At 48.9% G+C, this 16555-nt stretch overlaps 1 protein-coding gene across 1 annotated transcript in view; it reads right to left on the bottom strand.

The window, feature by feature from the left end:
- Window positions 1-16555, bottom strand: part of LOC115201998 (lipopolysaccharide-responsive and beige-like anchor protein) — a 273164-nt gene that overhangs the window by 170713 nt on the left and 85896 nt on the right. Inside the window, exons 24-30 of the mRNA XM_029765858.1 lie at window positions 16399-16555; window positions 14310-14463; window positions 13542-13722; window positions 5992-6122; window positions 3816-3923; window positions 3219-3360; window positions 2421-2769 (exon numbers count right to left, since the gene is read on the bottom strand). The exon at window positions 16399-16555 is cut by the window's right edge and continues 22 nt beyond it. Of these exons, the coding sequence (XP_029621718.1) occupies window positions 2421-2769; window positions 3219-3360; window positions 3816-3923; window positions 5992-6122; window positions 13542-13722; window positions 14310-14463; window positions 16399-16555 (1222 nt within the window). The remainder of the gene's footprint in view (window positions 1-2420; window positions 2770-3218; window positions 3361-3815; window positions 3924-5991; window positions 6123-13541; window positions 13723-14309; window positions 14464-16398) is intronic.

The following is a 16555-nucleotide window of genomic DNA, read 5'->3' as shown; positions in this document are numbered from 1 at the left end:
TTAGAGTAGACCTGAGACAGAGAGCAGCAGGGGAGAGCAGAGCCCACACCTCAACACAGACGGTAGAGATTAGAGTAGACCTGAGACAGAGAGCAGCAGGGGAGAGCAGAGCCCACACCTCAACACAGACGGTAGAGATTAGAGTAGACCTGAGAGAGAGCAGCAGGGGAGAGCAGAGCCCAGACCTCAACACAGACAGTAGAGATTAGAGTAGACCTGAGAGAGAGAGGAGCAGGGGAGAGCAGAGCCCAGACCTCAACACAGACGGTAGAGATTAGAGTAGACCTGAGAGAGAGGAGCAGGGGAGAGCAGAGCCCAGACCTCAACACAGAAGGTAGAGATTAGAGTAGACCTGAGAGAGAGGAGCAGGGGAGAGCAGAGCCCAGACCTCAACACAGACGGTAGAGATTAGAGTAGACCTGAGAGAGAGGAGCAGGGAGAGCAGAGCCCAGACCTCAACACAGACGGTAGAGATTAGAGTAGACCTGAGAGAGAGGAGCAGGGGAGAGCAGAGCCCACACCTCAACACAGACGGTAGAGATTAGAGTAGACCTGAGACAGAGAGGAGCAGGGGAGAGCAGAGCCCACACCTCAACACAGACGGTAGAGATTAGAGTAGACCTGAGACAGAGAGCAGCAGGGGAGAGCAGAGCCCAGACCTCAACACAGACGGTAGAGATTAGAGTAGACCTGAGACAGAGAGCAGCAGGGGAGAGCAGAGCCCAGACCTCAACACAGACGGTAGAGATTAGAGTAGACCTGAGACAGAGAGCAGCAGGGGAGAGCAGAGCCCACACCTCAACACAGACGGTAGAGATTAGAGTAGACCTGAGACAGAGAGCAGCAGGGGAGAGCAGAGCCCACACCTCAACACAGACGGTAGAGATTAGAGTAGACCTGAGACAGAGAGCAGCAGGGGAGAGCAGAGCCCACACCTCAACACAGACGGTAGAGATTAGAGTAGACCTGAGACAGAGAGCAGCAGGGGAGAGCAGAGCCCAGACCTCAACACAGACAGTAGAGATTAGAGTAGACCTGAGACAGAGAGGAGCAGGGGAGAGCAGAGCCCACACCTCAACACAGAGCACAGCCACGCAGTAGAGAGCAGGAACCATCAAGATAACCAGGCATCTCCGAGCCAGAGCTTTCAGGGGTCTGTGAGGGTAGGCGGATCCTGGTGGGAGATAAAGGTAGAAGACCAGAGGAAGGGTGTGCTGACCTGGGAACCCCAGCCGCCGGGCCTTCATCTCTGGGTTAGAGGGGCCGGGAGCTGCCTGGCTGGGGCCAACTGGGGATCTGACTGGGGCTCCCCGCGGCGAGGTAGAGCTGTTACTCTATGCTCTCCAGCTCTCCTCTCCAACGCTAACGGCCCCGGGAGCCGCTCTAATCCCACCAGATATGAGGAGTGCCCAGAGTCCTGACAAAGCATTCCACAGATAAAGAGTCTGAGGATCACAGGGATGCCTCGGAATTCCCACCGATTGGAAGAGGAGGAGTGTGTGTGTGTGGGGAGGGGGGGGGGGGGTGATGGAGAAATGCTTTCTTTCTTCCTTGGCATGAGAACCTTGACTAGGTGTCTCTCCTCCTGTGGAGGGAGGGGGGATCTTGTTCTCTCTATCCCTCTTGCTCTCTCGTTCCCTCTCCCTTTTTCTCTCTCCCCGCTTCCTTTGTGTCTGGTGTGCCACAGGGACAATTCCCCCAAATACAAACCAGACCTCGTCCTCAGTCCGTCCGTCAGCTCTCTCTCACTTAGAGATGTCTGTATAGGTACAGTACACCCACCCACACACAGCACCGCCTTGCGTTCCCACTAAGTCTCTGACCGCTTGCCCCCTCACTCCATAGGGGATCCATCTAGCCAGCTTCTCTTTCCCTTATTATAGTACCAGAGAGACAGACAGCCTAGCCCACTGTGCAGACAGAGAGAAAGAAAGACCGGGAGAGAGAGAGACGAAAAAGAGAAGCTATTAAATATCAGTGACAAGGTGAAAAGAAACAGCTTCCTGCTGGCTGCCACAGAGTCGTCTTTTAGATCACTCTCTCTCTCTCCCCTCTTACTCTCTCTCTTCCTCTGGCAGATGCCTCGATTGTTTTGATGTGTTTTCCTGAAGACAGGTACTTTGTAGACCTGTTTATTTGTGTTGAGAAGCCACGTCGACAGGCAAACCAGGGAGCTACAGGGATGGGGTCGGGGGAAGAAGACAAGAGTTTAAAAGAGGGTCTGTGACGGTAGTGGGTTTCTGATGTGATGCTTCCTCGCCTTCACTTAGTACATGTTCATGTTGGACCGTTTCAAGGTAGGGAGGGGAGGGGTTAAGAGTTGAGGCTGTGAACGAGTCAAGAGGTATTTAAAAAGTTAGCAAACTCTGATACAACCTTTGAGAGACTGACCCGATTCTAAAACTCTGTGGCCCACGCACCTGTCAAAGGATCTGAACTGGTTGGGGTTGTTTCCCATAGCAGCTCCCAGGAAGGCCGGCGGCAGAAGGCTGGGGTCCACCATGATGTCATCAGCAGGCGCCGAGACCAGGCTGCGCAGGATGTCCTTCACGTTCTTCCCGCTCCTGGCGTCCGCCGTGGGGTTGTCTCTGTGACCCCTGACCTCTGAGGAGAGGGTGGACAGGGCCTCGGACACGGCGTCGGGCCCCTGGGCGGTGGAGTCTGCCTCGCTGGGGGCCACGGAGCTATGGTCATCCCCGATGCCAGAGTCTCGGCGACGGAGGGACACACTGCTCTCCAGGTCGGGACCGCCAGAGACGGCATTACTGTCTGATGGGCGGAAACATTAAAGGAGGTTTCTTTTTTTTTTACATTTTATTTTACTTTTATTTAACTAGGCAGGTCGGTTAAGAACAAATTCTTATTTTCAATGACGGCCTAGGAACAGTGGGTTAAACTGCCTTGTTCACGGGCAGAACGACAGATTTGTACCTTGTCAGCTCGGGGATTTGAACTTGCAACCTTTCGATTGCTAGTCCAATGCTCTAACCACTAGGCTCTAACCTGAACCTTCTACATGCATCAAAAATGAATGAGAACCTACTATAGCACATCTAAGAGACTGTAAAGACTATCAACACACCAGTACATTTCCAGACACAAATCAAGACATTTGAAAATTCCATATATAACTAATGTATAAGAGAGAGATTGACATCTTGAGGGATGGACACTTGCTAGATGCAGCTCCTGCGTAGCCATATGGGGGAGGTGTGTACCTGCGCTCCTGGCAGACTGGCTGCGCTGGGGGGGTTTCTTGTCGTTTTGGGGCTCCAGGATGTCTCGGTACTTGGACACCATGAGAACAGAGATGAAGTAAACCACGGCCAGGGCCAAGAACTGAGCCTGCTTACTGTCCTCCTTTACCAAAACACACACAACATGCAACACAGCTATAATACAGTACACCGCCAGTCTGTAATATGTTTGAATACGTACATATGTAGGATCTTAATTTGATCACCCTGGTGCAGAAGAACTTTCCTGCAATACAGGACTTTTTTTACTTGTAGTGTATGAGGTTTTAATAAGGCTTCTGAAATGTGTAATTTCCACTTTGAAATTTCAGCCTTGATTTTATCAACACCTACAAAAATGTAATAATAATACACATTTCCTGTTGCTGCAGGAACTGTTTCCTGCTGTAGCAAACTGGCTCAAATTAAGATCCTACATCTTCACAGTATTTAAAAAAAGAAAATGGGGTCTTCCAAAAAGACAGCAATAACAAGTTTTTACAATGCATAGGTACTGTTATTTATTTGAAAAGTTGACTCGTTTCAACCTCAGTCTTTATCAAAGCTTTGTAAACTCACGATATCTCTGAAGACCACGGCTCTGAGGCGGTTGATGTCCATTTCCTGTAGAAGACGGTCCATGTCTCTGATGGGAGACATCCCTCCTGTCACAACATCAACAGGGCTCTGCAGGGGTACAACACAAGTACACACGCACACAGGCAAGCACACATACAGAGACACAGACACATAGGTAAGCACACATACAGAGACACAGACACATAGGCAAGCACACATACAGAGACAGACACATAGGCAAGCACACATACAGAGACAGACACAGACACATAGGCAAGCACACATACAGAGACAGACACAGACACATAGGCAAGCACACATACAGAGACAGACACAGACACACAGGCAAGCACACATACAGAGACAGACAGACACATAGGCAAGCACACATACAGAGACACAGACACATAGGCAAGCACACATACAGAGACAGACACATAGGCAAGCACACATACAGAGACAGACACAGACACATAGGCAAGCACACATACAGAGACAGACACAGACACATAGGCAAGCACACATACAGAGACAGACACAGACACACAGGCAAGCACACATACAGAGACAGACAGACACATAGGCAAGCACACAGAGACACAGACACACAGACAAGCACACATACAGAGACAGACACATACAGACACACAGGCAAGCACACATACAGAGACAGACACACACAGACACACAGGCAAGCACACATACAAAGACACAGACACACAGGCAAGAACACACACAGAGACAGACAGACACACAGGCAAGCACCCATACAAAGACAGACACAGACACACAGGCAAGCACAGAGACAGACATAATAATGTAAGCATCCATTCAGACATAATAATGTAAGCATCCATACAGAGACAGACATAATAATGTAAGCACCCATACAGAGACAGACATAATAATGTAAGCATCCATACAGAGACAGACATAATAATGTAAGCACCCATTCAGAGACAGACATAATAATGTAAGCATCCATACAGACAGAGACATAATAATGTAAGCATCCATACAGAGACAGACATAATAATGTAAGCACCCATACAGAGACAGACATAATAATGTAAGCACCCATACAGAGACAGACATAATAATGTAAGCACCCATTCAGAGACAGACATAATAATGTAAGCACCCATACAGAGACAGACATAATAATGTAAGCACCCATTCAGAGACAGACATAATAATGTAAGCACCCATTCAGAGACAGACATAATAATGTAAGCACCCATACAGAGACAGACATAATAATGTAAGCACCCATACAGAGACAGACACAATAATGTAAGCACCCATACAGAGACAGACATAATAATGTAAGCACCCATTGCTGGTTAATGCTGAAAACACCATTATCAGTTTTTATACTCTACCCACTGTCCAAAACTAGACTTCTCTGTAAGTCTAAGACATGACAAATGCTAACTGATTGTCATGGAATATGTACGTGTTAGCAGAGGTCAACCACAACGACCCATTCCACCATCAGTAGCCTGAGTGTTGAAAATCAACCCATGGGAAGTGTACAGTTGGCCAGTCCAGATAGAGTACAGTATCTGCCCCATTCAGCGGGAGGTTGTGTATCCCCTTGAGACTCAGACCCTTAACATAATGGATTTACCATAGAGCCACTCACTGCATTATGAATGAGATTTTACACACTGGTTTCAGGAAGAAAAACAGGGATTTAAAAAAAAATGTTTTACTGGAAGTCACTATATCAAATCAAAAGGCCAACAATGACAGGGCCTTGTCTAGTGTAACATAACAGCGGGCGAAGTAATGCAATAAGATATCAGCTAATGCAATAATAACACTCTGCTATTACATAGGGAGGACCACAAGGGCTGGGTTCCTGCAGGGGAATTATTAGGATGCAACACAAGACAAAGTATGACTTAGAGGGATGCTTATAATTCACTAAGTGCAGTGATCCTATTCAATTAATATACAGGAGGAGAAATGTAATTAATTATGGTATTTCTCCATGTCTGCTAGGGAGATTGGGAAATGTAAAAAAAAAAATAAAAAATAAAAAAACTTTTGGGGGGGTATTGCTAGAAAGTCAAGATTCCCGAAATGACAGAAAGAGGAGAGGGAGGGAAGAAGTGTGTGGGGGGTAATGAAGAGAGAGTCTGACTCAGTGAGGAGGGATGATACTACTTGCCTGCGCGGGCATGGACTTGGCGGCTCCCATGAGGCTTTGCACGGCTTGCTGGCCACGGGCGCTGTCCTGGCTGGGCTTGAAGTGAGAGTGCTGCTGACATTCCAGACAGTTCCTCACAGCCATGGCACACACTGCAGAGAGAGATGAGAGAGATATTAGAGAGAGAGATATTGGAGAGAGAGAATGAGAGTGTTGCGGTGGATGTACAAGTCAAAGAAAATAGGCTGCGTACACATATTTTGAAGATGTTATCGCAGGTGCAGCAAAATGCTAGCTCCAACAGTGCAGTAATACCTAACAATACAAAACAATACACACAAATCCAAAAGGAACGAAATGAAGGAATATCTGAATGAGCCATGTCTGAGTCCGGAATATAAATATATATGTATATGATGGTGTGTATAGACATTATGGACAGTATATGAATAGAAAAGGTGGGTACAGCAGTAATTACATAGGATGGCCTTGACTAGAATACAGCATATACATATGAAGTGGGTAAAACAGTATGTAAACATTAAAGTGACCAGTGTTCATTGACTATGTACATAGGGAAGCAGTGTCTAAGGTGCAGGGTAGAGTACCGGGTGGTAGCCGGCTAGTAACAGTGACTGACTTCAGGTCAGGGTAGAGTACCGGGTGGTAGCCAGCTAGTAACAGTGACTGACTTCAGGGCAGGGTAGAGTACCGGGTGGTAGCCGGCTAGTAACAGTGACCGAGTTCATGGTAGGGTAGAGCACCGGGTGGTAGCCAGCTAGTAACAGTGACTGAGTTCAGGGCAGGGTAGAGTACCGGGTGGTAGCCAGCTAGTAACAGTGACTAAGTTCAGGGCAGGGTAGAGTACCGGGTGGTAGCCAGCTAGTAACAGTGACTAAGTTCAGGGCAGGGTAGAGTACCGGGTGGTAGCCAGCTAGTAACAGTGACTGACTTCAGGGCAGGGTAGAGTACCGGGTGGTAGCCGGCTAGTAACAGTGACTGACTTCAGGGCAGGGTAGAGTACCGGGTGGTAGCTGGCTAGTAACAGTGACTGAGGGCAGGGTAGAGCACCGGGTGGTAGCCAGCTAGTAACAGTGACTGACTTCAGGGCAGGGTAGAGTACCGGGTGGTAGCCGGCTAGTAACAGTGACTGACTTCAGGGCAGGGTAGAGTACCGGGTGGTAGCCGGCTAGTAACAGTGACTGACTTCAGGGCAGGGTAGAGTACCGGGTGGTAGCCGGCTAGTAACAGTGACTGAGGGCAGGGTAGAGCACCGGGTGGTAGCCAGCTAGAAACAGTGACTGACTTCAGGGCAGGGTAGAGTACCGGGTGGTAGACAGCTAGTAACAGTGACTGACTTCAGGGCAGGGTAGAGTACCGGGTGGTAGCCGGTTAGTAACAGTGACTAAGTTCAGGGCAGGGTAGAGTACCGGGAGGTAGCCAGCTAGTAACAGTGACTGACTTCAGGTCAGGGTAGAGTACCGGGTGGTAGCCAGCTAGTAACAGTGACTGACTTCAGGGCAGGGTAGAGTACCGGGTGGTAGCCGGCTAGTAACAGTGACTGACTTCAGGTCAGGGTAGAGTACCGGGTGGTAGCCAGCTAGTAACAGTGACTGACTTCAGGGCAGGGTAGAGTACCGGGTGGTAGCCAGCTAGTAACAGTGACTGACTTCAGGGCAGGGTAGAGCACCGGGTGGTAGCCGGTTAGTAACAGTGACTGAGGGCAGGGTAGAGCACCGGGTGGTAGCCAGCTAGTAACAGTGACTAAGGTCAGGGCAGGGTAGAGTACCGGGTGGTAGCCAGCTAGTAACAGTGACTAAGTTCAGGGCAGGGTAGAGTACCGGGTGGTAGCCAGCTAGTAACAGTGACTGACTTCAGGGCAGGGTAGAGTACCGGGTGGTAGCCGGCTAGTAACAGTGACTGAGGGCAGGGCAGAGCACCGGGTGGTAGCCAGCTAGTAACAATGACTGACTTCAGGGCAGGGTAGAGTACCGAGTGGTAGCCGGCTAGTAACAGTGACTGACTTCAGGGCAGGGTAGAGTACCGGGTGGTAGCCGGCTAGTAACAGTGACTAAGTTCAGGGCAGGGTAGAGTACCGGGTGGTAGCCAGCTAGTAACAGTGACTGACTTCAGGGCAGGGTAGAGTACCGGGTGGTAGCCGGCTAGTAACAGTGACTAAGGTTCAGGGCAGGGTAGAGTAGAGTACCGGGTGGTAGCCAGCTAGTAACAGTGACTAAGTTCAGGGCAGGGTAGAGTACCGGGTGGTAGCCAGCTATTAACAGTGACTAAGTTCAGGGCAGGGTAGTGTACCGGGTGGTAGCCGGTTAGTAACAGTGACTAAGGTTCAGGGCAGGGTAGAGTACCGGGTGGTAGCCGGTTAGTAACAGTGACTGACTTCAGGGCAGGGTAGAGTACCGGGTGGTAGCCGGCTAGTAACAGTGACTAAGGTTCAGGGCAGGGTAGAGTACCGGGTGGTAGCCAGCTAGTAACAGTGACTAAGGTCAGGGCAGGGTAGAGTACCGGGTGGTAGCCGGCTAGTAACAGTGACTAAGGTTCAGGGCAGGGTAGAGCACCGGGTGGTAGCCGGTTAGTAACAGTGACTAAGTTCAGGGCAGGGTAGAGTACCGGGTGGTAGCCGGCTAGTAACAGTGACCGAGTTCATGGTAGGGTAGAGTACCGGGTGGTAGCCGGCTAGTAACAGTGACTGACTTCAGGGCAGGGTAGAGTACCGGGTGGTAGCCGGCTAGTAACAGTGACTGAGGGCAGGGTAGAGCACCGGGTGGTAGCCAGCTAGTAACAGTGACTAAGGTCAGGGCAGGGTAGAGTACCGGGTGGTAGCCGGCTAGTAACAGTGACTGAGGTCAGGGCAGGGTAGAGCACCGGGTGGTAGCCAGCTAGTAACAGTGACTAAGTTCAGGGCAGGGTAGAGTACCGGGTGGTAGCCAGCTAGTAACAGTGACTGACTTCAGGGCAGGGTAGAGTACCGGGTGGTAGCCGGCTAGTAACAGTGACCGAGTTCATGGTAGGGTAGAGTACCGGGTGGTAGCCGGCTAGTAACAGTGACTGAGGGCAGGGTAGAGCACCGGGTGGTAGCCGGCTAGTAACAGTGACTGACTTCAGGGCAGGGCAGGGTAGAGTACCGGGTGGTAGCCGGCTAGTAACAGTGACTAAGTTCAGGGCAGGGTAGAGTACCGAGTGGTAGCCGGCTAGTAACAGTGACTAAGGTCAGGGCAGGGTAGAGTACCGGGTGGTAGCCAGCTAGTAACAGTGACTAAGTTCAGGGCTGGGTAGAGTACCGGGTGGTAGCCGGCTAGTAACAGTGACTAAGTTCAGGGCAGGGTAGAGTACCGGGTGGTAGCCGGCTAGTAACAGTGTCTAAGGTGCAGGGCAGAGTACCGGGTGGTAGCCAGCTAGTAACAGTGACTACGTTCAGGGCAGGGTAGAGTACCGGGTGGTAGCCAGCTAGTAACAGTGACTAAGGTTCAGGGCAGGGTAGAGTACCGGGTGGTAGCCAGCTAGTAACAGTGACTAAGTTCAGGGCAGGGTAGAGTACCGGGTGGTAGCCGGCTAGTAACAGTGTCTAAGGTGCAGGGTAGAGTACCGGGTGGTAGCCAGCTAGTAACAGTGACTACGTTCAGGGCAGGGTAGAGTACCGGGTGGTAGCCAGCTAGTAACAGTGACTAAGTTCAGGGCAGGGTAGAGTACCGGGTGGTAGCCGGTTAGTAACAGTGACTAAGGTTCAGGGCAGGGTAGGGTACCGGGTGGTAGCCGGTTAGTAACAGTGACTGACTTCAGGGCAGGGTACTGTACCGGGTGGTAGCCAGCTAGTAACAGTGACTAAGTTCAGGGCAGGGTAGAGTACCGGGTGGAAGCCGGCTAGTAACAGTGACTAAGTTCAGGGCAGGGTACTGTACCGGGTGGTAGCCAGCTAGTAACAGTGACTAAGTTCAGGGCAGGGTAGAGTACCGGGTGGTAGACAGCTAGTAACAGTGACTGAGTTCAGGGCAGGGTAGAGTACCGGGTGGAAGCCGGCTAGTAACAGTGACTGACTTCAGGGCAGGGTAGAGTACCGGGTGGTAGCCGGCTAGTAACAGTGACTGCCTTCAGGGCAGGGTAGAGTACCGGGTGGTAGCCGGCTAGTAACAGTGACTGAGGGCAGGGTAGAGCACCGGGTGGTAGCCAGCTAGTAACAGTGACTAAGGTCAGGGCAGGGTAGAGTACCGGGTGGTAGCCGGCTAGTAACAGTGTCTAAGGTGCAGGGTAGAGTACCGGGTGGTAGCCGGCTAGTAACAGTGACTAAGTTCAGGGCAGGGTACTGGACGGTGGTCAGCTAGTGGTGACTATTTAACAGTCTGATGGCCTGGAGATAGAAGCTGTTTTTCAGTCTCTTAGTCCCAGCTTTGATGAACCTGTACTGTAAATGCCTTCTAGATGGTAGCGGGGTGAACAGACCGTGGCTGAGGTGCTTGATAATCTTGTTGTCCTTGCTTTCACACTGGGTGCTGAAGATGTCCTGGAGGAAGGCACACTGCCCCTGGTGAAGAATTGGGCTGGAGAGCACTGTGGCTATGGACAATGCAGTTGCCGTACCAGACGGTGATAAAGCCTGACAGGATGCTCTCAATGGTGCATCTGTAGAAGTTGGTGAGGGTCTTAGCGGAATTTCTTCAGCCTCCTGAGGTTGAAGAGGCGCTGTTGCGCCTTCTTCCCCACACTGTCTGTGTGGATGGACCATTTCAAATTGTCAGTGATGTGCACGCTGAGGAACTTTCACCCTCTACGGTCCAGTCAATGTGGATGGGGGCGTGCTCTCTCTGCTGTCTCCAGAAGTCCACGATCAGCTCCTTCATTTTGTTGACGTTGAGGGAGATGTTATTTTCCTGGCACCACTCCTCCAGGGCCCTCACCTCCTCCCTGTAGGTTGACTCGTCTTTGTTGGTAATCAGGCCTACTACTGTTGTGTAGTCTGCAAACTTGATGATTGAGTTAGAGACGTGCGTGGCCACGCAGTCATGGGTGAACAGGGAGTACAGGAGGGGTCTGAGCACGCACCCTTGTGGGGCCCCTGTGTTGAGGATCAGTGTTGTTGCCTACCTTCACCACCTGGGGGCGGCCCTTCAGGAAGTCCAGGGGTGAAGTAGTGAGAGAACGAGCAACCAAAAAAGCAAGACAGGAGGAGACAGAGAGAAGCCAATAGAAAATTGGGGAGAGATAGAAAGTGAGAAGTGAGGAGCGGGTTGAGAAAGAATTGAACTCTCCAGGAACAAGGTCAAGGTCCAGTCCACCTGGACAACAGCGTTCACCTCTTCCCCCCCTAGCCCCAACACTAGTTCTCCCGGTATCCAAGGTCACACTAGTTCTCCCGGTATCCAAGGTCACACTAGTTCTCCCGGTATCCAAGGTCACACTAGTTCTCCCCGTATCCAAGGTCACACTAGTTCTCCCCGTATCCAAGGTCACACTAGTTCTCCCTGTATCCAAGGTCACACTAGATCTCCCGGTATCCAAGGTCACACTAGATCTCCCGGTATCCAAGGTCACACTAGATCTCCCTGTATCCAAGGTCACACTAGTTCTCCCTGTATCCAAGGTCACACTAGATCTCCCGGTATCCAAGGTCACACTAGTTCTCCCGGTATCCAAGGTCACACTAGTTCTCCCGGTATCCAAGGTCACACTAGTTCTCCCTGTATCCAAGGTCACACTAGATCTCCCGGTATCCAAGGTCACACTAGATCTCCCTGTATCCAAGGTCACACTAGATCTCCCGGTATCCAAGGTCACACTAGTTCTCCTGGTATCCAAGGTCACACTAGTTCTCCTGGTATCCAAGGTCACACTAGTTCTCCTGGTATCCAAGGTCACACTAGTTCTCCTGGAATCCAAGGTCACACTAGTTCTCCCTGTATCCAAGGTCACACTAGTTCTCCCTGTATCCAAGGTCACACTAGTTCTCCTGGTATCCAAGGTCACACTAGATCTCCCGGTATCCAAGGTCACACTAGATCTCCCGGTATCCAAGGTCACACTAGATGTCCCGGTATCCAAGGTCACACTAGTTCTCCTGGTATCCAAGGTCACACTAGTTCTCCTGGAATCCAAGGTCACACTAGTTCTCCCTGTATCCAAGGTCACACTAGTTCTCCTGGTATCCAAACCCTGCATGGGGTTCATTCAATATTGGATGACAATGATGCCTCACTGCATGTGGGTCTTGCCTGGGTAACAAACTACCTCACAGAACATGAAGTAAAATATCCACTTTTTAATAACTTCAGGTAGGTTTCTGGCTCCTGCCACGGCAAGGGGGCATTTTTTTATTTTTAATATGATATATTGTGGTGCTATAATCCGAGCACCGCTTTCTATCCCTCTTTTAGCCCCTCCCTCCTTTCTGTATTTGACAACTGACAAATGTAAACTCTGAACGGTCTAGATTAGAGGTGGAAGTATTTCATCTGGAATGGTCTGGAGTTTTACATTAAGGCCTTCAGGAGAGGCAGTGTATTTGTTTGTGTACCTGTGTGTGTGTGTGTGTGTGTGTGTGTGTGTGTGTGTGTGTGTGTGTGTGTGTGTGTGTGTGTGTGTGTGTGTGTGTGTGTGTGTAAATTCCCCCTTGAAACCTTGTTACAGTCTACTCAAAATCAGATTACTGCACCAGCAACAGGGAAAGAATACCTCATCAAAAATTAATCTCATAACGGCAGCTCTCTAAAAGCAGGCATGTGCAACGACAGCATCACTCTCTCCACCGAGCTCCCCACCAATGAGAATGGCCATGGGATAAACCCAGAAAAAAAAAAACGCGACTGGCTATCAGCTGAACAAGGTGGCGTACAGGGCGACCATTTTGTTTACGAGCTAGTTTTTTAAGGAGTATTTAAAAGCAAAAATGGATACCGGAGCACGGCCCATTACCCAAATGGAGCAGATGGTTTAAATCACCATGCATAGTCTTACTGTACTAGGGAGCTTAGGAGTTGGATGAGGGGTGAGTTGGGGGTTGGATAAGGTGGTTGGTGTAATGTACTGCCTGAATAAAATGAATAATGTAAAGCATTTGAAGTATATTTTATTCAGCTAGCAGAGCAGGGGTCTAGCCGTGTCTTGGAGCTGTCACGGGGTTACTTTAATAGACTGGAACATGAGGCAGAGAAAGAGAGCGAGAGAGAGGCATGCCTAGGGCTACAGCCAGGGCCATTACGGGGGAATCGCCTAATCATAGGCGGCCATTTTAGAGTGTTGCAGCGCAGAGGGGTTAAAATAACAAGATAAGAGAGGGCTGCTACGAGCCAAGAGAGAGAGCAAGAAAGAGAGAGAGGATACACTATGGAGAGCTTTGGCAGCTCAGACTGCTATTAGAGTCTACTGCAGTCTGATATAGAGGGGGATAGATAAAAACAGGTGAATGAGGAGGTAAAGGGAGAAGGAGGAAGTGAAGAGATGAGGAAAAGAGGGAAACAAGAAAGGAAGACATGTAAAGAACAGAACAAGAAGAGATGTGAAGAGATGGAAAAGACAGGGAAGGGATGGAGGAGAAGAGAGAGGCAGAGAGGTTCTTCCTTACGTACCCAGGCGAAGGCTCTGTCTGAGGATACCCCCAGAGGACATGTTCTTCTCAGCCTCGATCTCGGTGAAGTTGAGGGAGGAGGCGAAGATCAGAACATCCACCAGGTTGATGAGGCGCTGCAGGAAGGTGACAGACGCCTCCACCGACAGACCCTGGGACGGCTCAATGTTCTCCAGATCATGCTGAGGAGAAGAAGAGGAACACCACCATCACTAGCATCATTACTGTCAAATCCAAACCTAATGATGACATGTAGCTATTAGTCAACTTAGGGACCATGTTTGGTAAGAAAGGAAATGCCACAGATGGTTCAACGTTTGCTGAGCAACATCATCTTGTCAATTCAATTTCCACTCTGTCCATTTTAGATTTCAATCAGATTAAATCCTCATTGAATTCAATCCCGTCTTTGAATCTAATTATGATGGAATTGACCCCTGCTGTAGCCACAGCCATCAGTCCATACTGGACATTGTTTCCAGTGTAAACGGTAAAGGGAGTGGTATGGAGAGGAGAACAGACAGAGGCCCAAACGTCCATCAGGGTTTATTTTATACTGGAGAGCTACTGTCACTGGGGTCAGACAGTACAAAAACACACTAACCAAGTTAGCACTGGCCAACTGTAGTCTAATGTGATTAGAGAAAGGTCAACGGGGATGGATGGATGGATGGATGGATGGATGGAGACAGACAGACAGACAGACAGACAGACAGACAGGACAGACAGGACAGACAGGACAGACAGGACAGACAGGACAGACACTCACTGAGGAGGATGTGGCAGCGGAAAGCAGGGGCAGGATGCCTCCACAGGCCATGATGAGGTTGTCCACCACCTGAGAGATGAGGTGCACTGTGTTGTGGACAAACACCACATTCTCACTGCTGTTCACAAAGTCCATCACCGTCTTAGTGGAGTGACTGTGAGAGAGGAGACAGGCATAAATTACACGGAGGTACATAGAAGCTAAACATTATAACCATTGAATCGATGTACAACACAATCAATGCCTTCAGTGCCTTCAGAAAGTATTCATACCCCTTGACATATTGCACATTTTGTTGTGTTACAGCCTGAATTCAAAATTGATTAAATATATTTTTTCCCCTCACCCATCTGGACACAATATCCTATATAGACAAATGGAAAAATGTTTTTAGAAATGTTTCCTAATTTATTGAAAATGAAATACAGAAATATCTAACTGACACTCCCTTGTCAACACTTTGTAGAATCACCTTCGGCAGCGATTACAGTCGTGAGTCTTTCTGGGTAAGTCTAAGAGCTTTCCACACCTGGATTGTACAACATTGGCCCATGATTCTTTTCAAAATTCTTCAAGCTCTGTCAAGTCCATTGTTGATCATTGCTAGACAACCATTTTCAGGTCTTTCCATAGATTTTCAAGTAGATTTAAGTCAAAACTGTAACTAGGCCAATCCGGAACATTCAATGTCGTCTTGGTAAACAACTCCAGTGTATATTTGGCCTTGTGTTTTAGGTTATTGTCCTGCTGAAAGGTGAATTCATTTCCCAGTGTCTGGTGGACAGCAGACTGAACCATGTTTTCCTCTAGGGTTTTGCCTGTGCTTAGCTCCATTCCGTAAATGTTTTATCCTGACCCCCCCCAGGCCTTAACGATGACAAGCTTGCTTATAACATGATGCAGCCACCACTACGCTTGAAATGATGTATTTGTATTCAGGAGAAAAAGTGAATTACTTTAGCACATTTTTTGCAGTATTACTTTAGTGCCTTTGTTGCAAACAAGATGACTGTTTTAGGAATATTTGTATTCTGTACAGGCTTCCTTCTTTTCACTCTGTCAATTAGGTTAGTATTTTAGAGTAACTACAATGTTGTTGATCCATCCTCAGTTTTCTCCCATCACAGCTAATAAACTCTAACTGTTTTAAAGTCACCATTGGGCTCATGGTCCCTCATTCACTGCTTGACTTAGGGGCATTACAAATAATTGTATGTGTGGGGTAGATTAGGTAGTCAAAACATGATCTTAAACACTATTATTGCACACAGAGTGAATCCACGCAATTTATGTGATTTTTTTTTTTAATTATATTTGTTTACCCCCTTTTTTTTCTCCCCAATTTTGTGGTATCCAATTGGTAGTAGTTACTGTCTTGTCTCATCGCTGCAACTCTCGCACGGACTCGGGAGAGAGCCATGCGTCCTCCGAAACACAACCCAACCAAGCCACACTGCTTCTTGACACAATGCCCACCCAACCCGGAAGCCAGCCGCACCAATGTGTCGGAGGAAACACCGTACACCTGGCGACCTGGTCAGCGTGCACTGGACTCGAACCCAGAATCTCTGGTGGCACAGCCTTAGACCACTGCACCACCCGGGAGGCCCTTATTACGTGACTTATTAAGCACATTCTTACTCCTGAACTTATTTAGGCCATAACAAAGGGGTTGAATACTTATTGACTCAAGATATTTCAGCTTTTCATTATTTATTCATTTGTTTTAAAAAATCCACTTTGACATTATGGGATAGTGTGTAGGCCAGTGACACAAAATCTCAATTTTAAATTCAGGCTGTAACACAACACAATGTGGAAAAAGTCAAGGGGTGTGAATACTTTCTAAAGACACTGTATCTATTCTGTTTAAACCTCTCAGAGTTTTTTTTAAACCCTTATTTTACAAGGTATGTTGACTGAAAGCACATTCTCATTTACAGCAACGACCTGGAGATTAGAATGTTTGCAGGATAGACTATCTTGTGTTATAAGTTTGTGAGTTAGAAAGTCGCCTGTCCTGCAACCATTCAAGTGATCAAAATGCTATGCAATTCTCCATGTATTTCAGCCAATTCCCCTCCTTTACCTCCTCCACATCTGCACGTCAGTCTCGATGGAGAAGAGCAGGTCTGTGAGCAGGCGCTGGTGCATGTGAGACCAACGGAACTCTGGAATACGGAACATGGTGGAGCGAGCGGAGGAGCTGCTCTCTCTGGCCTGGCCTCCTGAGGCACCGGCTGCAG

Source organism: Salmo trutta, chromosome 11 (genome assembly GCF_901001165.1).
Source record: "Salmo trutta chromosome 11, fSalTru1.1, whole genome shotgun sequence".
NCBI lineage: Eukaryota > Metazoa > Chordata > Actinopteri > Salmoniformes > Salmonidae > Salmo > Salmo trutta.
This window is presented reverse-complemented; position numbering and strand designations above follow the sequence as displayed.